This window comes from Quercus suber, unplaced genomic scaffold (assembly GCF_002906115.3).
Source record: "Quercus suber isolate HL8 unplaced genomic scaffold, Cork oak 2.0 scaffold_359, whole genome shotgun sequence".
Lineage (NCBI taxonomy): Eukaryota > Viridiplantae > Streptophyta > Magnoliopsida > Fagales > Fagaceae > Quercus > Quercus suber.
Genome location: NW_027069811.1, coordinates 544404 through 568919, shown reverse-complemented (window position 1 = coordinate 568919; position 24516 = coordinate 544404). Strand labels below are relative to the sequence as shown.

At 37.8% G+C, this 24516-nt stretch overlaps 2 protein-coding genes across 2 annotated transcripts; one reads left to right on the top strand and one right to left on the bottom strand.

Moving 5' to 3' along the window:
- The first annotated feature begins 11974 nt into the window (after positions 1 to 11974).
- On the top strand, positions 11975 to 16637 carry LOC112028412 (uncharacterized). The gene is made up of 4 exons (XM_024061101.2): positions 11975 to 12246; positions 12943 to 13213; positions 14188 to 14245; positions 15908 to 16637. The coding sequence occupies exons 1-4, from the start codon at positions 12170 to 12172 to the stop codon at positions 16459 to 16461; spliced, it is 960 nt and encodes a 319-aa protein (XP_023916869.1). The 5' UTR covers positions 11975 to 12169; the 3' UTR covers positions 16462 to 16637.
- Positions 16638 to 19211: 2574 nt separating this feature from the next.
- Positions 19212 to 24516, bottom strand: LOC112001199 (uncharacterized). Its single transcript, XM_024033379.2, has 5 exons — positions 23750 to 24516; positions 22857 to 23026; positions 22605 to 22704; positions 20166 to 20428; positions 19212 to 19734 (listed from the first exon to the last, which is right to left on the bottom strand). Exons 1-4 carry the CDS (start codon positions 24377 to 24379, stop codon positions 20186 to 20188), a joined length of 1143 nt encoding a protein of 380 aa, XP_023889147.1. The 5' UTR covers positions 24380 to 24516; the 3' UTR covers positions 19212 to 19734; positions 20166 to 20185.

The window sequence follows — 24516 nt, the reverse complement described above, 5'->3', positions numbered from 1 at the left end:
ACTCACTAAACTATTTTGACTTGTTTTTTAAATATAAAATTGGTTAGACTTGTTTAGTGTGTGTGTGTGTTTTTGGGATCCATGTGCTTAAAATTTTGTTGAGAGATGATTTTGAGAGCTTATTATGTTGATTGGATCATTGGTTGAGTTGCATGTTGGATTGCATTCATGACTGTGTTCTTCACTTCTCTAAAAACTGTTTTTAAAAGCTAGCTCGACACCTCCTCGATACCTAGCTATCTATCGAGCTTCTTTAGCTTTTTCTTATTGTAATCTCGATAGCTTCTCTACACTTAGTGGATCGATCGAGAATGTTCCTACTGAAGAAAAACTCAAGAACAAGTAATCTGAGTTCTGGAGATTGTTGCCAACAAAGAGTTACAAATCACAGAGAAAGGAAAGCCCTAGAAAATGAGGGAAAGTGCAAGAAAGTAAGAGAGGAACAAAATGAAAGATAGAGAGAGAATAAATGGAAGATTTTGTATTCAATTTCAATAGTTTCTGCATAATGATACATTCGTGCTCATTGATCTATTTATACAATCAGAGTTTGCCTAAATTGCTTAAGTTAACAGACCCAAATATCTGAAACTAATTCCCTTGAAATTAGGATTTCAGTTAAGACTAACTAACTGTATTTAGCTCCAAAACTAAAACGAATTCTGGAGCAAAGCTAAGCGCACTGTTTCATTAAGTTCCTAAGGAAGCCATTTACTTAAGCAAAACAGTGCATTTGGTGCATCTGCTCTTAAATGAAACACTGCATTTAGTTTAATCACTACGCAGTCGTTTTAGGCTTCTTCTTTAATCTTCTTCTTTTCAAGCTTCATCTTCTTCACTTCAACATCCCCCCTCAAACTGATGGGGGAAGAATCAACCAGAAGTTTGGACTGATGAAGAAGGAACGATGGAGCAAGAAGAGACTTGGTAAATATGTCCGCAAAATTGTCACGGCCTAAAACAAAACCAATCTGTAATTGCTTCCGAAGAACCTTCTCACGAATATAGTGGTAATCAACTTCTAGATGTTTGGTGCGAGAATGAAAAACGGGATTTGCAGAGAGAGCGATAGCCGAGACATTATCACACCAAATGACAGGAATGTGAGGAAGAAAAATGTGAATGTCTTTAAATAAGGTACGAAGCCAAGCCAATTCAGCGGCGGTAGTTACTAAGGCACGATACTCTGCCTCTGTGGAAGAACGAGACACAGTGCTCTGTTTCTTAGCAGACCAGGAAATGAGATTGGGTCCAAGAAACACAAGCAAGCCTATTGTAGACCGTCTATCTGTAGGATCCCTAGCCCAGTCTGCATCTGAGAATGCAAAAAGGGTCAAAGGACCTAGGGTAAAAGAAAGCCCAAAATGAAGAGTACCTCTGATATAACGAAGGACCCGTTTATCATCTTCAAGATGAGTAGTGGTGGGATGACTCATGAACTGACACAACTGATGAACACTGAAGGCAATATCAGGACGAGTAAAGGTTAGATATTGAAGAGCACCAACCATGCTCCTATACTGAGTTGGATCAGAAAGAAGAACACCATCAAGAGGTACCAAACGAGTTGAAGGACAGGAGGGAGTCTTGGTTGGCTTGGAACTCTCCATATGAAATCGATGAAGCACATCAGAAGCATATTTACTCTGTGTCAGAGTGAGACCATGAGTGGATTTATTGATTTGAATGCCTAAGAAATAGTTGAGAGGCCCTAGATCCTTGAGTTCAAAAACTTGACCCAGAGCTGCAATCAAATTATGAATTTGGGTGGAATCATTGCCAGTAACAATGATGTCATCCACATATAACAAGAGATAAATGATGGTGTGAGCTGAGCAAAACACAAACAAAGAGCTGTCAGCCATGGAGGCAGAGAAACCAAGATGAAGCAAGTGAAAAGCAAATCTTTCAAACCAGGCCCGGGGTGCTTGTTTGAGACCATAGAGAGACTTGTGAAGTTTGCATACATAATCTGGATGATCAAGATCCACATATCCAGGAGGTTGATGCATATACACCTCTTCTTTGAGAAAGCCATGAAGAAATGCATTAGACACATCAAGTTGTCTCAACTTCCATTGACAACTCACAGCAATAGCCAAAACCAATCTCACTATTGCAGGCTTAACCACTGGACTGAAGGTTTCATGAAAGTCCACACCAGCTTGTTGATGGAATCCTTTAGCTACAAGTCTGGCCTTGTATCTAGAGATGGAACCATCACTATTCAATTTAAGTTTGAACACCCATTTGCAGCCAACCAAGTTAACATGTGGAGGAGTAGGAACAAGAGACCAGGTCTGCTGTCTCTGAAGAGCTTGAAACTCAGCAGCTATTGCCTTACACCACTTAGGATACTTAGAAGCAATTTTATATGAAGGGGGTTCGGTATAGGTATAGTCAATGGTAGCCTTATAGCAAAGTTTGGGATTAGATTTGGTAATGCCACTCTTGGATCTTGTTTGCATAGGATGAGAATTGAGGGTAGGAGGAGGTAAAGGGACAGGTGGAGGTGAGACATGGTGAGAGAGAGGTAAAGAAATAGGGTCAGGGATAGTGGAAATAGGTAAAGAGATAGTGTCAGGGCCAGTGTCAGTAGAAGGTAATGAAGAATGAGGAGAAGGAGGTGGAGAAGAAAGAGGAGTAAGAGGGAGAGTAGGGAAAAGGGATGAAGTTAGAGTAGATGGGCTAGAGTTGGAATTTGACTGACTGGGAGAGTGAGAAGGAAAAGGACCAAGTAAGGATGACTGATTGGTAGAGTGAAGATACAATTGATTTGACAACCAAGTAGGAGCTATAGGAGGAAAAGAATTTGTGGACACAGACTGAACAGGTAAAGCAGCAGGAAATTTGGATTCATCAAAAACCACATGTCTAGAAGTGTAAACCCGGTTTGTAAGAGGATCAAGACAAAGGTAACCCTTAGATTGAGCAGGATAGCCAATGAAGATGCACTCCTTAGTTCTAGGTTCAAGTTTATGGGCTGTGTAAGGTCTCAAATTTGGATAACAGGCACACCCAAAGATTTTGAGATGAGTGAGGTCAGGAAAGGAAGAGTAAAGGGTAAACCAAGAAGATTTCCAAGACAGCACAGAGGTAGGAAGCAAATTAATCAAAGTAACAGCAGTTTGAGCTGCAAAGGACCAAAAAGAGTAGTCCAAGGAACACTGAGACAGAAGAGTAATAACAGTTTCTATGATGTGCCTATGTTTCCTTTCAACAACTCCATTTTGTTGAGGAGTGTGAGGACAAGAAATTTGATGTGAAATACCATGATTTGCCAAATAAGATTTGAAATCATTGGAAGTAAATTCACCCCCTCCATCAGATCTAAAGGTTTTAATTTTCAAAGAAAATTGAGTGGCAACCATAGCATTGAACTGAGCAAACTTAGCAAAGGCTTCAGATTTGGATTTTAGGAGATAAATCCAGCTAAACCTAGAGTAGTGATCAACAAATAAGATGTAATATTTAAAACCATTGACAAATAAAGTAGGAGTAGGACCCCACAAGTCAGAATGCACAAGTTCAAAAGGAGCAGAAGCTTTAAATTGAGAGTTTGGAAAAGGAATATTGTGCATTTTACCATACAAACAATGAGTACAAGTAGGAGTTACAAGGCTAACATTATTCTGAACAGACTTATCATTTGGAAACAAACAATTGAGGGCTTGATCATTGGGATGACCAAGTTTCATATGCCAAAGTATCTTATTGAAAACAGAATTTCTAGAAACATTATTACAGACTCTATGGAATGGGAGAAGTTGAGAAGCACGATGAGGATGGATGGGGTAAACTCCACCTTCACTCTTGCCTTGGTAGAGAATTTTCCCTGTGTCCAAGGCCTGAATGGAAATAGTATTCTCATCAAAGTAGCACTAATAGTGGTTGTCATGACAAAGTTTATGGACAGAGGCAAGGTTAAAAGCAATTGAGGGTACTCTAAGAACATTATTGAGTTGAATATTAGAAAAAGAAGATGGAATAAGAACATTACCAGTATGAGTAATAGATAGGTTTTGTCCATTACCAACAGTAAGGTGATCCTGAGTGGTGTATGGCTTTGGGAAGCTAAGCTGATTTAGACTAGTTGTGACATGATCAGTTGCTCCATTGTCAGCAAGCCAGGGTTGATCCTGATTAAAGCAAGCATTGAAGGCTGTGGCCATTGCTGCAAGCTTTGCAGGTGGATGCTTGCCTTGATAGGCATAATCCATTCTGTGGTAACAATCAATAGCCAAATGTCCAACCTTTCCACAGATTTCGCATATAGGTCTTTCTGATCTAGGACCACCAAAACCTGATTGACCTTGCTGGAAGTGGTTGAAATGATTAAACTGAGAAAATTGACCATTTGTTCTACCACATCTTCCTCCTCTATTATTAAAATTCCCTCGGCCCCTACCTCTGTTTTGGTTGTGATTATAGCCATTACCATTTGACTTCTGATTAGCTGATGTAGCCATAGCAAAGATAGAGTTTTTAACCTCCAATCCATCATTGAGAGACTCTTCTTCTGCGTTTAACAAGGTTGAGAGCTCATCAAAACTAAGTTGAGTACTCCTTGTCCTTATTGCTGATCTGAATGCATTGAATTCCTTTGGGAGTCCCTTAATTGTAATATAAAGCAATTCCTCATCATCCACAATAACTCCAACAGCCAATAATTTGTCTCTTACAACTTTAATTTTCTGCAGATACACATCCACAAACTCACTTCCTTTGTTCAAATTATGAAGTTCACTCTTAGGGTTCATTATGTGAGACCTTGAGGCTGAAGAAAACTTATTTTCCAATACCTTCCAGACTTCTATAACAGTTGCACATCCAACAGTGAGTGCAAGCACAGATGGAGACAAAGTTGAACTTATAAAGGTAAGTAAGGCTTTTTCCTTTGATTTCCAAATCAGGAAATCTGGATTCACAACTGCAGTGTATGATCCAGATAAGTCCTTGAGAAACTTCTCAGGAACAAGTTGAGGCTCTTCGAGCAACTCATACAAGGAATAGGTTTCAAGAACCATGGAAATCTGATGTTTCCATACAATAATAGTTTGTATTATCTAATTTTACTGTCATCATATTGGACATATTAGATAGAAGCAAAAGAGGCTGATTTACCAGACTTGATGACATTGAGGAAGTTGATGAAGACGAAGCCATTGTTGAGCTTGAGGCAGCCATAGTTGAAGATTGAGTAGCAGCAGCAGTTTCTTGCTCTGATACCATGAAGAAAAACTCAAGAACAAGTAATCTGAGTTCTGGAGATTGTTGTCAACAAAGAGTTACAAATCACAGAGAAAGGAAAGCCCTAGAAAATGAGGGAAAGTGCAAGAAAGTAAGAGAGGAACAGAATGAAAGATAGAGAGAGAATGAATGGAAGATTTTGTATTCAATTTCAATAGTTTCTGCATAATGATACATTCGTGCTCATTGATCTATTTATACAATCAGAGTTTGCCTAAATTGCTTAAGTTAACAGACCCAAATATCTGAAACTAATTCCCTTGAAATTAGGATTTCAGTTAAGACTAACTAACTGTATTTAGCTCCAAAACTAAAACAAATTCTAGAGCAAAGCTAAGCGCACCGTTTCATTAAGTTCCTAAGGAAGCCATTCACTTAAGCAAAACGGTGCGTTTGGTGCATCTGCTCTTAAATGAAACGCTGCGTTTAGTTTAATCACTACGCAGTCGTTTTAGGCTTCTTCTTTAATCTTCTTCTTTTCAGGCTTCATCTTCTTCACTTCAACACCTACCTCCTCGATAGCTTCTCGACAGCTGGGTCGATCGATCGAGCTTCTATTCTTGGTTTTGGTGGTTTGTTCCTCGACACCTTCACCTGTCAACAACCAATTTCTCGACACCTCTCTCGACAGATGGCTTGACACCTCTCGATACCTTCATCTGTCGAGATTTACTGAGGTTCTATTTAAGCTTCCTAGTGCGATCTGGTCCTCATTTTCTCGATCTCTCTCGATTTATCTGCACCTATTCACCTCCTAAACCCTCTTTTCTCACTCAAAACCTTCAAACCACGTGATTTTCGGCCTTTCTTTGCTTCAAATCACTTGGTATGCTCTCTTATCTCTTCATTCTTCATGCATTTCACGCATTTTGATTTAGGTTTTGGGGTTTTTGAAAAATTTTAGGGTTTTTCAAAATTGATGAGTGTTTGTTGAAATTTTGGGATGAGTTTTCATTTAAATGTGTTTAAAATCTCATGCATTGCATCACATTTGCATTATAATGGTATTATCATGCATTTAGATGTGTGCAAGTTGATTATGTGTTGGTAGGATTGGATTGGGCTGAGCCTATGATGCAATTTCTTTTACATGTCACATGTTCATGTATTTCCCATGCATACGTACTCGTTTTTCAATATACTTGTTATATTTGAATTGCTTTGGGACTTTTATGATTGTCTCTCTCTTTCTCCCTCTCTTTCTGTTTACGTTAGTCGTATCCATGGCACCTAAGCGTAAATCTACTCCGTCTTGAAACTCTCTTCGTTCTGGGGCACCATCTTCTGATCCTACTCCTTCTAACATTCAGTTTTGTGATGAGGATGCTCGAAAGGCTTTCTCGAAGAACTTTTCTAGACAAGGTGTTCATTCGGATCACCAAGTCATTTTGGCGGACTTCGCCAACACCGACCTTTCCACTATTATTCACAGTCGGGGATGGGAGTTATTGTGTGACATCCCGGTCACTTGTCCTCTCATTCTTATTTAGGAGTTTTACTCCAACATGCACGAGATTGATCGTTTAGTGCCTCTTTTCTTCACTTGCGTTCGAGGTACGGGCATTCCTGTCACACTGCAACTTGTTGCAGGTGTGCTTCGAGTTCCTAGGATAGAGTTTCCTGTCTATCCTAGTTGTGAGCGTCTAAGGACTGTGTCCAAAGATGAGCTCATGGCTACTTTTGTGAGCGCCCTTTTGATTGGGGTAAGCGTCAGTTTACACCATGTCGGCCTTTTGCTAGAGGTCCTAGATTCTTGAATATGGTGATGACTTTTGTATTCCATCCTCTCTTTCATTATAACTTTATTACAGAGCCTCGTGCTCGGTTTTTGTTATCTCTTTTCATTCTTTCTATTATAAGTGTTCATCTAGATTCGACATCCCGTGATAAGCTCATCTTTCCTTCCGCTATCACGAGGATTTTACGTCATTTTTTTGTCCCTTTTCCCGTGTCCGACTATTTCACTTTTATGTGTGCCATAGACGCCGCTTCCGTAAAATGTAGTGAGGCGCAGTTTAGGTCACGACTGGAGTCAATAGCACCTCTCTCCTGTTTGACTCCTTCTTCTTGATCTGCTCCATTCACATCTGCCCCTTCCTCTTCAATGGGTGATGTGACTCTTAGTGACATCATGGCACAGCTTCAGCGCATAGATGCTCACCTTGATACACTCTCTACTAAGTTGTATCAGGTGAATGTTCATGTTGGCTGTATTGCTAGGCAGCAGGTGACCTTAGATGGTTTTGCTTCTGGGGCTTCTCCTTCACCTCCTCTGGTAGCTTCTAATTCTGCAGTTGAGGATGATGATGATGTTAATGGCGATAACGATGATTCTTCTTATGATAATGATGGAGATGCTAGCTCTACTGATGAGATGTCTACTTAACACTCTACCTTTTGTCACTCGTGACAAAAAGGGGAAGTAGTTTTGGGATATGAGAGTAGTCATTCTTAGGGGGAAAGTTAGTAGAGGACCATTTTGATAGGGAGAGTGTTGATATGAGGGATATAATGAGGATTTTATATATCTTTTCTTTTCTTTCTTTGATAGATACGTTTGTTTTTGTACATTGGGTCATGTGACCATTATTGACATACATTGTACTTATCTTCTTTATATGTAGATGTATGTTTTTCTTTCACCTATCCTTACATGTGTTGTTTCTTCTCTTTCTTTATGCACATGCTTCTTATAATTATATGCAATCTATTATTTCTGTTTCACACTAAGATGCCTTGATGAGTTTTGTTTAAAGTGCTTCAGAAATACAAGTTGTCAAAGACTACTTGTCATAAACTTTCTTCTTGCAAAAATTTTCAAGAGTTTGTGTTAGAATAGATTTTATTGTATTCAACAAGTGAATATGAGTTGAGTGATATATGACTTCTCTCATATGTTCATTTTTTTGTTGTGGTTTTGTCACGGATTGCCAACAGGGGAGATTGTTAGGACATATGTGTTTCACTTGTTTAGAACATATGTCATTATTTTATGTAATTAGCTAATCCTTTGACAAAACGCACTTTACTTGTAATTAGGTAGTTCTAGGTGTTTTTAATAATTCAAGAAACAAGATTTCAAGATCAAGTGTTGAAGTCATCAAGTCTGTTCAAGAAACAAACTGAGAAGTGCAAATTCATTAAATCTCGACAGTTGGCTTGACACCTGCTCGATAGCTTCTCGACACTTCCTATCTGTCGAGGTTTATGAAATTCAGAATTCTTATTTGATTTTCTTGGAATCCGTGAATGTGTTTTTGGGCTTTCTTTTCTCCTAATTCTAGACATATAAAAGGATTGTTTTAAGGGCCGTCAAAGAGTACACAATTTGCAAAAGCTTTGAGAGAAGTTTACTCAAGCAATTTGTGACTTGAGACAAAATTTTGCCCTAATTCATCATTCTTGAAGAAGTTGTTGTGTATGTGCACCTTTGTATTTTGTGACCAAGCATCTTCTTGATCTTCATTGTTGGGATGAACTGAAAAATTTTGCAGCCAACAACCTTCTACAGTTGGTGATTGAAGTCGCGTACTAGGATCCGTGCATTGGTTAGTCACGTACTTGGAAGCTGTGCATAAAAAGGAGAAATTGTCACTATAGAACAAGTCCAATTGGGTATTGGGGTAAGGGTTCAACTGTAAGTTGGTATAAAGTACTGGGATTCCATTACTTGTAACTGCTTATTATGATAATAGTGGAATTTCGGAAATGGTGACATGAAAATCACCCGGTGAGATTTTTGTCGTTAGGTTTTCCCCATTCGTAAATAAATCACCGTGTTATTTATTTTCTGTTGTATAATTAGTTTATTGGTGATTTGTTTGTGCTACCACGCATTTGCATGTTAATTAACTTAATTAATTCACTTGGCTAAATTAATTGGTTAATTTATCACAAGGGGTCAATACTTTTTTTTGCCTATCAAAATATATAATAAAAATAATAAAATGATAATAATAAACATACCTTCAAGACAAATGTTTCCTAACTCTCCAGTATAGGGGGCAAATAGATCCTTACCAACCTAAACAGGGTGTCTAACCTAAAAACTAGAGACGAAGAAAAACTCTGTCTTCCAATTCCTATCTAATGTGACAAGTGATTTTATTAGTTTACAATCTTTCCCTCTGGCTATGAATTGGTAAAAGCTAAGAGATTGGTTAATTTCTGAGGGCTTGTAGCAGTAAAGGAATTCGTCCACAGTAAGAGAACAATCCCCTTCAAATATCTCCCTCCACAAAACTTGCATGGAGACGACTAGCCTCATCGCGTTAGGGTTAAACTGACATATTTCTAAGCCTAACCTGGTGAGTAACTCCCTAGTAAAGGCATTAAGAGGCAACCTAAGACCCCTTAAAAGGTAAGCCTCGTAAACACCTAAGCCAAAACGGGGTTGACAACACCACTCCTTTAGGTCATCTGGAATTTGGTACCAACTCCTAAGGGATGTTAACCTCTTTTCATCCGTCTTAGAGTGGACCCCTATAGCATAACTATATACCATCTCAACCTCGTCTAAAGGAGTGGACGAAGGAGCACTCGAGGTACTAGCCCTAGACCCAGACGCTGCTCTCGTCCTAAGCTGCTCAGAAAAACCTTTAAGGGAATCCCAGGAACACCAAATGTGTATTCCTCGTCTGTAGTGTTCCCCTCACTGCTACTGTTACTACCATTACTGCTATCACTATTGGAGCCACTAAATTAGTAGTATCATGGTTCTCGTTTATAGCCTTGTCAATGCTATTACTAGACAAAGAAAGGACAATCTTAGACATCTTGAAATTTGAAGGAAAACCTAAGAACGAGGATGAAGAGAGTACCTGGCTTTAGACGAATGAGGACTAAGGACGCGAAAATACTTCTAGACGAGGCATTGGGCGATGAATGTCAAGGGAGAAAATTTAGGAAATGTGAAGGGTAGGAGAGGAATTCCACTATTTATAGGCAGTGAAGTTTGGCATTTGAAACGACGTGACCAACCAGAGAACGACACGTGGCATATTCCTCGAAAAGGTAAATTGACGATTCTAATCACCAATGAGGTTGTGACACGTGGCACGACATCTAACAACTAACATAAAGACACATCCAAAGAACAACAGTAAATTTTTAGTGCTCTGGACGACCCTTGGACAAGGGGGCAAGTGATGGTGAATTGAAAATTGAACTAACTCTAATTTGTCCATGAGAGTCGTCCAGGTCAAGAAGACAAGAATTGTTATACGTAGTAGGACGTTCGTCCATAGGCACATGGGTCGTCTATAAGGAAAGCACTTGGACGACCCCTGACACTTGAGAAAATTCCAGAAAAGTTTGTCTACAAGAGCTAGTGAATTGAACCACGTGTTACTATTTCAAGGCATGAGTAAAATCCTGGTTCATCGCTATAACTTCTTACTAAGTACTTAACTTCCAGCAACAGTTATGGAAGATAAGATTGAATATTCTAACTCCTATAGCGGTTGTCGAAGTTAACCTTGAACCTTCTGACTTCCTCAAATATAGGGGAAGTTACGAGACAAGTAACCACTTCAAGTGCACACTATATAAACACTCATTCATATCAAAGAAGGTAAGTATGGAGACAACTCCTAAAAAGTTGGAACTCTAGAATTTAAAAGAGAAACTAACTTAAGTATCGGAGGGTTCTTGGCCGGTCCACCCTGGTCATCTTTGATCTTGTGTTTTCCTTTTCAGGCCTTTCAAGCAATTACTAGATCATTGAAGCCCGGAGTATTCAACCCATTGATTTTCTTTCCATCATCATATATATTTAAAGAGTTTTTTCAAATATATTTTGGAGTCTAATAGAAATTATGAAATCAAGAAATTAAGGGTTACATAAGCTAAGGACATGACAGTGATATTAATCTAGTCCTAGTGACTTATGGGAATATAATGTGGTGGAAGGACATAGATATAAAATTGTAAGTAATGGGACCTCATTTGTAATTCTCTAATCTTCAGGGGTCAATTGCAATGTCTTGATGAACATTATTGCAATCTGCAGAAGTTCAAATATTTTCTTGATATTGTTGAGAAAATTAAGGAATAATTTTGAAAGAGTTTCAAGATAAGTCAGTAACATACAAAAAGTTATTGATTAATCCTACAACTGAAGATTAGGATCCCTAAGGATCCCACGTTTAATATCTCTCTTGGTTTTAGAAGTCTTAAATAAAAATAAGATTTAATATATATATATCTCACATTAGTCGTTGACCATTAGAACTACTGAGTAATACTGAAATCTTTTGAAAACCCGAAAAGAAACACAGAGAGAGAGAGAGAGACGTGAATATTTTGGGAGGCAATACGCTTAGGTTGCTAAGAGAGGTACACAATTTTGTTTTATTTAGAATCCATGGTTGTGTGGTACAACGATCTTTAAACGAAAATATAAATTTTGTTTTATATTACTTTCGCAAAAACTATCAGTGTGGACAAACAGTCGTTAGTGGTTATTGGCTAGCATAGTGTCAACAGGATGAAGGATGACCGTTGGCTCTTTGTAGCGGCATCGACATATGTGGTGGTCAAGCGGGCTAGTGGTGGTTGTTGGTGGAGATTTGATTTGTAGTGTTTTTTGCTTTTATAATTTGTTTTTGTAAAATATAAATAGGAAAAAGGCAGGATATTAGTTTTTTAATGAAAGAAGTGGACAGGTTTGAGAGAAGAATTGGACTCCTTAAATAGTAAATAAATAAAAATAAAAATAGAAATCTTGTTCGCGACTCATTTCAGAGACTCTAGTCTACTCTACAACAACGTGGATCGTACGGCCACGATGACATCTTGATCTAGTTAGAGTGAGAAGAGAGAGAGAAAAGCCAAAAGTGGGAAAAGGGGAAGAAAGAAAGAGCGAAAACGAAGAAAGGAAGAAGCTGCTTAGCTTAGCGTTCTTTTTTGCCTAACAATAATGTCTCGTCGGGAAAGGGAAGTTCGCGATTCAGACTCCAAACGACACCAACGTTCTAGGTTCGATAGAGAACCCAGGTAACTTTTACCCATTTGGGGTTTCTTTCTTTCTTTATTTTATTAATAATTCCAACTCCAAATTTTTTACAAATATTAATGTTAACAATATTGTTCCGCTAAATATTGTTCACCTATATATATATATATATATAGGTAGTGGGTTCAAAATAAGAATTGGAACTCTTATTATTGTGTCTTTGGATTAGCTTTTTGCAGAAAGTGAGCAAGAGTACACTATTGTATCTTGATTGGAAATGTGAGGATTTGAAAAACCCATAAGCGTTAATAAGCTAAAAAAGATGAAAGCTTTTCACTTATATAATATTGCACCTGGGAGTAAAAGGAGAGTGCCTGGACTAGTTCTAAACCCGGAAGTCTCTGGTTCGACTTTTGAGATTTAGCTCAGTGGGGGTGTGTAGACATATGAGGTTTGCCCCGCAGGGGTGGTCCCACTGGCCCATACCTTGAAGGGGTTCCTTGTCATAAAAAAGAAAAAGAAAAATGCACTTTTTCTAATAAGTCATCAAGAATTTAAGTTGCACCGTTATATTCACTTGTTTATCAACTTTTGTGTTATACAGCAGTGTGTGTATTGCTCTTTTACCTTTTGATTTGAGTTCTAAAATGTGAAACATAGTGAGAGTTTTTGCCAGTTGATTATGGCTTCGTATCATAATATGCCTTTACATATGTTACTTGGTTTGGTTCAACTAGTCCTAAGAAGTCTAGGAGGGATGGGAAACCAGAAACAGAGAGACTACCCAACAATGCTAATTTGGATGTTGGAGAGCAGACAGACAGGGATCAAAAGCACCATCGTCGGCTGCAAGATGCCATACCACTTGAGGCCCCTTTGGCACCTGATTCTAAGCGAGAAAATGAGGCTGTGAGCAAAGAAGCTGACAAGAAACCTGAAAAACATCGTGAAGGATCAAAACGTTCCTCTGATCCAACTGAAATACCTCGCTCCCGATCTTATTTTCAGGTCTTGATAACAATCTTATAAATATGAAATTGGTTATTCTGAAATGTTTGTGTAACATTTACTTTAAAATTTTCACATAATTGACTGCTTCTTGCATAACTGTTAACTTTATGATCCCGTTAGATCTTTGGATTAGTTTGATTTCAGCCTCCCAATATTATCCAACACCTTGTATTCTACCAGTCATTGCACATAGTACAACTCTATGATAACCATAATGCGTTTTCATTGCTGACTTATAGATTCATATTGTTCACGGATGTGATGTTTTCTGGGACTTTAAGCACCAGAGTCAACTGACATCGAGAAACTAATGGTTTTGTGTAGGTAATGTTTGTCCACTCTCCATGCCAGAGGTATGCATAGCCTGGTCACGTAGAGCATACGGTGGGGAGACATAAGTTTTTGATTCCCTAACTCTCTAGGTTAAGCTTCTATGAGCTGTTGTGGTGGATTTGAAGGTTGTTTTTATTCTAGATTACCACCAAATATTTTTTTATCTTCTGTACCAAGAAGAAATAAATGGGAAAAAACTGTCCAGAAAATTTAGGGACAAAAAGAAAAGAATTTTTTTTTTTTTTTTAAATAGACATATATTTTGCAACCATTTAAAAGTAAATGGAAGTTGATTGAGATGAATGAAGTCAACCAACTAATGAAATGTACACATTACATTGCACACCCTGGGGCAGCTTAAGAATTGCAGTAGTCATCTTAATGCATCTCTATATGTATGCAGGCCTGGAAAATGCCTAAGCTGCATTCCAGAATGGCTTAGAAAATTCTTTCCAACATTACATGATTGCTTGATAAAAAACAAGTATATTTGTTGAGTTTAATTACTTGGTAATATTATTCAGTGTATGCAAACCTTTGTTCTGGGCTGATGTAGCGGGATTTTCTTTCAGCCCATGCCTTCAAGTGGCTCCATGTATATAATAATCTTAGGCTTGCCTGTGCATGTCTTATAACAGCATGATGAACGTAATGCCATGCAAACTGGTCGAAGCATTGGTCGTAGAGCTCCTGGTGGTGAGTTCTATTTATCTTCAACTCTATCTGTGAACCTCTTCTCAAAATGTTTGGCCTTTTTCCTTTTACTTTTGGCTACATCTGCTTTTCATCATTCACATGATAGTGCTTTCATGTTGTGATTCCCATCAATCTTGCATGTAGTTTACTCTTATATTTATTATTATTATTATTATTATTATTTTTTACAGGGCCAAACATTCATAGTCATGGTATTTTAATTTTCTTCAGTGGCAAAGTTGGGTCATTGTAACTTACCTACAAAAAAAGAAAGAAAGTTCATTGTTTCATTATAATATTTATCCAATATAGAGTACTTTATAATAGTTAAGAGGGCACCTTACATATCATAAAATCTTGTCTAAAATACTATTTAGTATTTACACCTTCTAAGTTAGAGATTGCTTCTAAATTAGTGCCTTAACCAAGAAAACTTGCAACTTACACTCTCGAGTATTACAACAACATCAGCGTGCCCCTTTTGTCAACATCCATTAAAATCTTCTTGTTAACCCACACAAAATGATCATTTTGGCGAAAAAAAGAAAAGAAAAATGATGTCATTTTTTGGCTAGTTAACAATGAAAATGTGACGGTAGCATAATAGAAGGGCACATTTTTTTTTTTTTTTGATAGATAAAGAAAAATTTTATTAATAAAAAATAGCCAACCCACACAAGTGCATTGGGGATGTACTTTGGGGGCAAAAATCAAGAACCAAATTTACAATGATCAAGCAAAACAGGAAGCGAAAAACAAGAAAATGCAAAAGAGCCACACACCAATCAAGGAAAGTATGTAAGAAAAAGGACTTAATCTCTAGCAATGACTGTTCTTATCCCTCAAAGCATCTAGCATTCCTTTCACTCCACATTGACATCATTGTAATAGTTGAGGTGTAAATTGCAAGCTTTGAAAGTTAAGGGACCGATTTAGAAGCGATCTCAAACTTCAAGGGGATAAAGTGCATTTTAGACTTAAATATTTGTATGAGTATAAATATGAGCATCTATGTGCATGTCCATTTGCATGTGATGTAGAAAAAGACATGTTACTCTGTCCAATTATATTTTTATGTTTTTGTGTACCGCAATTATTGTATGATTATTTTGAAGTTGATGGTACTATGTCTTTTTTGATTTTGGTAAGGGTACTTTTGTTTTTGATTTTTCAAGTGGATTAAATCTTAAAAATTGGTCAACTTTAATTTTTGTGTCTCAAGATTGCGTTTGGCTAGCCCCAAGATAAGATAAACTAATATTTTTTTTAAAAAAAATTGAAAAATCAATAAAATCATTTTCAGATAAGATGAATAATTGTTAATAAAGCAAACACACTATGAAAAACTGAAAGCAAGCAGGCCCCAAATATATTAAGTAATAAGGTTATGCATTGCTGTTTAGTAAAAAATATAGAATCATTATCTAAGTGGGAATATTATTAAATTAGGAATCTCAACTTTGATCAAGCATCATGCTATTTCAAGACTTGAAGTTTGAATTTGGTCTTCTTTATGCTCTCTTACTTTGCTCTTTGGCAGTGTTCTAAGTATCACTGCTAATGATCCTTGAAAGAGTAACACCATTTTAGTTCCCCACCTATGGCTGAAAGCTTAATGATTGTAGCTGTTGTCTTATCATTCATTGTTCCTTTGCTTTAAAGGATGGAGGGATTCTAAGGATCAGCACGATGAAAGAGCAGCAAACAAGACAACTTCTAATGCACAGGAAAGAGATGAGAAACTACAAGCTAAGCAGGATGACCACAGTGTTTGGCGCCATGATCACTTCGTAGAAAAGGATGATCCACCTCCACCTGCAAAGAAAAGACCCTCATTTCAGGAGAAGAAGATTACAGTGAATTCTGAACATGCTGACAAATTGGAATCAGAGACTGTAAAGTCAGGCCATGTTGACCATTATGTAGAAGGAAGTGAAAGGAGGGAGGAGAGAAGCCACAACCCCCGTTATATGGACAGACCAGGAGACAGGTTGCCACCAAAGAGGGGAGAAGCACATAGGGATGGTTTTCTGTCCAGAGAAAGATATGGTGGTGGTGGAAATTACAGGGGAAGAGATAGTGGTAGACAAGGTTATCATTCTGGTGGTACTCGGGCTGAGAAGTGGAAGCATGATTTGTATGAACCTGAAGGAAGTCCAACCCCAAAAAATGAAGATGATCAAATTGCAAAGCTGGAAGCACTCTTGGCTTCATAGAAGCAGTCAGGTCTCAATCTGCATATGCATGCGTATTATGTTCATTAAGGTTTGAGCCTGACTAATCAGATATTTTGCTTAATTAGGACATTCAAAATCAGGGTTTGCTTATTGTGTATGTTCATGAATTCTCTTTTACCACCTAACCAATTCAATTTACAGCCTGTTTACTCTCATATTTCCAATATGAGTCACCCTACATTTTTTTTTTTTTTTTTTTTTGGGGGCAAAAATACAATTTACACCCTATAAGTAGTGAGCTGCCATTTTAGTCCACTAAGAGCATTCACATCAGCTCATTTATAAGTGTGTATAATAAAAAAAATGCTCAAATTTACACATTTTTGTTCAAAAACAGCCCACATCAGTCCGGTTAAACTCGTGTAAAATCTTCTAAAATTATCCACGAGCTACAGTACCCGTGTAAATTTACACGGGTACTGTAGCTCATGTATTTAATTTTTTAATGATTTTTTCTCTCTCCTCTCTAACGGAATCTCATCTCCTTCCTTTCTTCCCCAACCCTTGCAGCATCCAGCGCGCCAAATCAACTGAAAATTAACCCACACACAAGCACAGAAAGAAAGCTCAAATATTTATACAAATCTAGACAGTAAAAGTCCCATAAATCTAACGCAAACACAACTTTTGAAGGCAACCCATTCGAGCTAAACCAAATCCAAAAAGACCCACAAAAACATTCCACTCAAATAACAAATACATTGAAACTAATACCAAATGCAACACAATAAGAACAAAGGTGCAGACACACACACACACACACATGGGTCGGCCGATGAAGCATGGAGCGTGGATCGGCCGGTGAAGAAAGGATCTGGGAGCTCGTGGGTAGGCCGGTGAAGCGTGGAGCATGGATCGGTGCTTGTGGAGGGTGGATCGGCCAGTGAAGAAAGGTTTTGGGTTGCCGGAGCTCGTGGGTATCGCTTGATCGGAGCGTGGAGCGATCTGGATCGGCCGGTGAGAGAAGGAATGAGACAATCGTCGGTGAGAGAAGGAATGAGACGATCGCCGGTGAGAGAAGGAAGAAAAGAGAGAAGGAATGAATCGTCCGGTGAGAGAAGGAAGAAAAGAGAGAAGAAATGAGAGAAAGAAGAAAAGAGAGAAAGAGAGAGAGAGAGAGTTTATCTGTTCAGAAGAGAGAGAGAGAGGGCGCGTATATATGTGGATGGAGTTGGTTGATGAAAATAATAAAAAATGGTGTAGAATGAATATTTTATTGAAATATCTTGTAAAATAAATAAACTAATGTGGGTGTTTTGTAAAAGTGGTAGTGTAAAATAGAAAGATGAGGTTTTTTCGTGTAAAATAGACAAAAAATTTAGATGAGCTGATGTGAATGCTCTAAGTTACCAAGTCTAAATTTTGTTTATAAGCCTGTTAACATTCTCAAAGTTGACGGGACTAAAATGACATAATTTTAACTTAGTGAATAGTCCATTTTAGTCAACAATGTTACTAAGTCTAAATTTTATGGTTTTAATCTATTAATATTGTCAAAGTTAACAGACTAAAATGAAAAAATCTTAACTTAGTGGACTAAAATGATAATTCATTAACTTAAAAGGTTGTAGATTGTATTTCTGCTCTCTCTCTCTCTCTCTCAATGTAATGTATTGAAAAAAAGAGAGGAAAAATGTGCACAATCCTAGTACATGGGTATTGTTTTGAATGTAACGCCCAACTCTCATGGTATTGTTTTTGTGTGTAAATCGTTAAACATTCACTAAAATAAACAGAGTCACTATGTGATGACGTGTATCCATTTTTAAGATGGATTTTATTAATTTTACCAAGAAAGAAATACCATAAGCAGGTTTTTTGTCACACTCAAAATACCCCCAACATCCTCCTCAAATAAGCAGTTAATACAAGCAGCAGGATCTGCAAATACAACAAGAGGAATTGAAGCAACGTCCTTTAGTTATACCGAGTTACCGACACAATATAGGTTGAATGGGTACCTGCAACTATGAATGAGAGCACTCAAGGAGTGAGCGGCCAAATATTTGGACTTCGTTTCACAATGAGATTTTTAATATTACGTTGCAGGGCAAGTTGAGGCCATCTATAAATTGCACAAAATTCAGCTACCAACAAAGAGGTTTCCAAGAGTAGTGACGACTTTCAACTTTAGCAATAGTTCTGACGCTTTATATGACTGATCTTAGATCTTTTGACATCGTTATGTAATGGGTTGGTTCACCAGAATCAGAGTCTGTTTAATACTCAGCAGTATTGCCATGTGATTGAGCTCATTCATGCTGGATTTGTTCAATCTTGGTGAGTTGAAATTTTGAACCTCATGACTGATGTTCAGAACCACCAAGACCATAAAGCATTATAGTGATACAGGGTGTAAAGAAAAATTTTAAGCCATTTTCAAGTACTTTTCTTCCCCTGACGTGTCATATACCAAATCAAAATTTGTCCGAGACTTACCATTAACTCATCTAAAATGAGATATTTATTTTGATTTAAATCCTTTCTTTTTTTCTTTTTTCTTTTTTTTTTTTTTTTTTTTTTTTTTGGGAGGAACGAAGAGGGAGGATTTCTTTAATTCAAATTCAGACCAACCAAATCACAAGCATGCAGCATGAACCAGAGCCAAGGCTTAAATAGATATTAGATATGGATTTTTGATGAGAGCTGGAAGCTACAAATTTCACATCAAGCAACCTGTGTGTAATCTTAAGTTTAATCCATTCAACCGGTCCCTTCATCCAATCCAGTCAGAAATCCAGTGATACCCTTGCTGCAAGTTACAAACAACATGATTGACTATCTACAACAGTAAAATAAAAAGAGAATCACGCACAACCGTATTTTGTTTTCTGGTGAAACAGATTTTCAGTCACGGTAATACTTTTCTCACATTTTCCTTCGCAAATATTAAAGCTCTTTCAGTATACTCTGTAGAAAAAATATACAAGAACGGGCAAATTACAAAATTTGCATGAACCCAATTGCAGGTAAATATGAGGTTGGGATCCAGTGGTTACAAAGAATTCAAGAGCTTGTATATAAAACCCACTTTTTAGAAGCCAACCTCCCCAATCAGATGTTGAAAGGAAAACCGTTAAAACATGTGTTTAACCATTTTCCATCCCTTAATCACTGACCTGCCTGCAAATGAACTAGAATGGCCAGCAGCATTTAAAACATGCTGGGCAAAGACAGTTTTTTGAAATCATCCTCTCGGGACTCCATTATCTGGTGTGGCCATCACCATTAAATTGCAATCCATTGCTAAGCCTATATTATCAAGAACAGAATAGAGTTAAAATAGAGAGATAAAATAGAGGAATTAATAAAAGAACATAAGTCGTGTAAAATAGCAGACGTTGCAAACAATATTTGTTTACTTTGTCTTCTGTCAATTGACTCCTAATTTAGAAATGTCTGCCAGTGCGTTGACAGCAAATACTTATGAGAATTAAATAGATTTGCAAACTATTGTGTGATATGATATATTCTGTAGTCCTGGGTATAGAATATATGTTGTTTCCCATATGATACCAGATATAACAGCAAATACTGTATTAAACATACAAAATTGAGATAATTGCCATAAAAACATTCCAAAACTCAATCATTCTGGAGAGGTTAGAAAATTCCAAGCTAATTGAATGAAATCAAAGGATATCAGAATTGTTTGCTACTTCGCTTGAGGAGAGATCTCTCACCTGAAATGATTTAGGCTACATCAAAGATGAAGATCTTCTATATCAGCTAAGAGACTTGAATTCCCAACAGACTTCTTATCAGGTAGGTTAACCACCAGCTGACCACATGCACCACTTATATCCTGACCCATTTGCTTACGAACTGTTGTCCGGATGTTATAGGTACCCCTAAGAATTTTCTGAAATCTTGATACCCCCTCTTCGCTACTGGTTCTGAATTGACTCAAAGTACCAATTGGATTGAATGGTATTAAGTTCACAATCTACAAAACAAGGAACACAGCCATACATATGTTTTTTTTTTATAAGTAAGATTGTTATATAAACGAAAGGCTACTCTATGCATGAAGAACATAGAGCAAACCCAGAAAATACAAGAAGGAGAAAACAGAGAAAAAACAAAAAAGAAAACCAATCAACAAATTAATTACAAAGAGAAAGAGAGCTAAGGAAAGAAGGGAGAGAATCACTAGTTGTGAGTCCCCATGCCCGAAACCAATCAAAAAGAGTCCCACTAAAAGAAGCAAGCATCTGATCACCGGAACTATCCAAATCCTCAAAAGTCCGCCGATTCCGTTCCTTCCAAATACACCAAAGGATGCACAACAAAACTAAATTCCAAATCTGAGACGAGTACTTCCCCAACCAATTTCACCAGCCAAAAAGCAAATCTGGGATCAATCTAGGTACAACCCAAGACAGGCCAAAAGTTATAAAGACAAAGCTCCATAACCGATAAGCCATCTCACAATAAAGAAGTAAGTGGTCTACTGTCTCTCCACAATGTCGGCACATAATACACCAATCCACAAAAAACAATCTCCTCAGTCTCAGGTTATCACCCGTTAGGATCTTATTCCAAGCTACACACCAAACAAAAAAGGATACTCGCCTAGGGGCCTTTGCTTTCCATATAGCTTTCCAAGGAAAGACAATTGAGGAAGAATCCCTTAATTTGTCATAATATGACCGGATATCAAAATCCCCATTAGGCTTCAATTTCCATTTTATTCGGTCTCCCACATCCATTGGAGGAGTATTAGCTCCCAATATACGAAGAAAATGCAGCCCTTCATCCATCTCCCAATCATTAAATTCTCAAATAAAACGAACATCCCAAATTCTTCTATCCTCTACCCCCTGCCTAGACAAAGAAGCTTCTACAGATACCTCCTTATCAATGGCAATACCATACAGCCTTGGGAAAGCCAATTGAAAAGGTTGATCCCCATACCACCCATCCTGCCAAAACCTCACTCTATTCCCCAACCCAACAACAAACTGACATTTTTTGCTAAATTCCTCCCATCCCATGCGAATACCTCTCCACAAACCACAACCATGAACTCCCCTACCCAAAATTGAGGTCCATCCCCCCCATTCTTCTCCATATTTTGAAGCTACCACCCTCCTCCATAACCGATTCTCTTCCTTCCCAAATCGCCACAACCATTTCCCCAATAAGGCCTTATTAAAAGTAGTAAGTTTCTTTATCCCCAAGCCACCATTGGCTATAGGCGCACAAACTTTATCCCATCCTACCAGATGAGTCTTGCTATCACCCCATAGAAAGTCCCTTTACAACTTTTCAATTTTATTAGCCACATGAGTAGGAATTGTGAATAACGATAGAAAATAGGTAGGAAGACTAGATAGCATACTCTTGTTGGAACTTCATGCCTTTTGTAGACTTAGTTTGGTATTTACCTAAGATCCAACCCAATTATAGAATTATTGCCCCTGGGATACATCCTGCATACGATAAGCTAAAGAGATCTAATATTAATCGTATAAATGTTTAATTTATGTTATTTTTTCTCTAACTCTAACATCAATTTGGTCAGCAGTTGATGTAAATCAATCGCAAACAGGTCAAGTTTGACTTAACTAAATTTTATTTTGATGGGCAATAAAAAATGTATTGAAAATAGATTTGGCTGAAAATTGGAATGGTGGCCCATTGCTGACTACACTTTAAGGTAACAAGATGTCTATCAGTAAAAATGTTGTTGGGTGAAATTTTATATAAAATTACATGAATGAGACAAAATACTTGGCCGCTTAATACAACCAGCTGTCCCCTGATTTCTCAAGGTCAGCTACAGAAACCCAACATAGGCACAGCTGATTTCTTGGCAAGTATTTATTTTTACTCAACAATATTATTTGTTCCCAGAGTTTCAGCATGCATTATTATAATTATTTATTCTTTTCAGGTGTGACTTGCATCCATGAAAGTTGTCTTGAGCATCAATCAGTTCAGTGGACCACATAAGCATCCAATTATACACAAATGTAATGCTATAAGAAAAGGTATTACAAAGTTTAACATCTGAAATTGTGTTCAGAGTCATCATGATAAAACTTGGAACTTGTCAATATTCAAATTCAAGAGCTCATGACTTATCAAAAGAGAGTGGGGAAAAAAGAAGAGCTCACCACTTGAAATGTCTCTACCAACTTGCCAAGTAGGTGGGCATGCTGCTCTCCATCATTCACTCCATCAAGCATTATGTACTCAATCAAAATTTTTTGTTGACTGCAATTTTGAGACGAATCATGAGATATTCTTGGAATTCTCACTGCCTTCACAATTGTAAAGTCTAAAGAAATATATATATTCACATAACTTTCAGTAAGGCATTAAGTATGACAAATTTCTACCCTTAATTGTGTGTGTAAAATTCCTACCTGATCTTTTGATATTGTTGCAGTGCATCCATAAGCTTTTCCAGAGGAAAAGCCCGAGCTGCAGGCATTATCTGACAACGGATATCTTGAACTGGTGCATGCAATGAAACTGCTAAGTTCAAACCTGGCAGATCGTTATGAAGCTTGTTGATAGCATGAACGATGCCAACCTACAGAAGATTAGATGCACAAAAAACACTTACGAGTCAGACATTTCCCACATTAATGCCCTCTTGTATTCTAACAATTAACACAAATTTTTTTTTTTTGAGAAAAAACAATTAATGTAACTTTGGAATTATATCCAAGACTGCATCTTAAATAGACTGTAGTATTATTAGACTGGTAAAATATTTCAATAAGATTAGGAAGAGAGCAAGCAAAGGAGTAGGAATGGGATCTCATGTTAACTGATATCTGTGGACCAGCAATAAATTCAATCCTCAGATATGAATTGCGTGCTTCAAGTGATGGATTGATAATGTCCACTCTTAAGGTAAACACCTGGTTAAATTCATCTCTAAAAAATGGGAAAAGGAACCCCTCCCTTTCAAATCCTCCAATTTTTAGCCAGAAGTAAAAAAATCCAATCAATCTTAGAATGTACCCCTGAATTGTGAATTAGAATCCTTTGAAATGGAAAAGGCCCATGTGAAGAAAAATATGGTGTCAAGTGAAAATGTTGCACCCGTGCACAAAGCTACCACTTTATGTATGTGATCTAAAACCAGTTATCATTCCTTATTTCACACCTACTAACGGTCGACACTTTCTACCCAGTACTTTTTTAGTTTTACACAAACCCATCAGCGTCAGCACATCAGTTGTTGATATGGGTAAACTAATATTAGGTTAAAACAAATCCTATAACATAGAAATAGAAGTAGTAATACCGTTGAGACAGTTATTCTCCTGGGTGAAAACTGAAAAGGCGAACCCAACATGACTCGAATAGCATCAACCAAAGCAGCATAGTTATTCAACGGCTCACCCATCCCCATAAAAACGACATTACGTATAGAGTCAAGTCGCGAAGCGTGAACCAACTGCTCCACAATCTCACCAGACGACAGGTTGTTCTTGAACCCCATGCTCCCCGTGGCGCAAAACCTGCACCCCATCTTGCAGCCCACCTGAGACGAAACGCACAGCGTCGACCTCGGCCCGCCGGGGCGGGGCTTGCCATCGTATTTGCCTAAGCGCGTGTCGTATTTCATGACGACGGCCTCGACGAAGCTGCCGTTTTGGAGCTTTATGAGGAGCTTGGTGGTGACGCCGTCGGAGGAGTGGTGAAGGGAGTGGAGGGTGGTGGTTAGGGGTTTGAATTTGGAGGCAAGGAGGGAGTAGGCGGCCGACGGTAAAGATGGAATTTCGCACCAATCTATGGCGGTCGTGACGGTGTTAGGGTTTTGATGATGGCTGATTACGTGTTTCCATATCAGTGGGATGAAGCTAGGGTTTATGCTGGCCTTTTCGAATTCTGATCGGACTTCTTTTGCGTCGAAAATTGATTTCATCGACATTATTGATTATTGTTGATTCTCTCTCTCTCAAAATTTCACTCTTTGATTTCTGAGACTTCTTCCTTGGCTTCGGGTTTTGGGGGGTGCAAAACAAAATCAGTGGAGTTCTGAAACGACGTCGTTTTCTATTTCAAAAA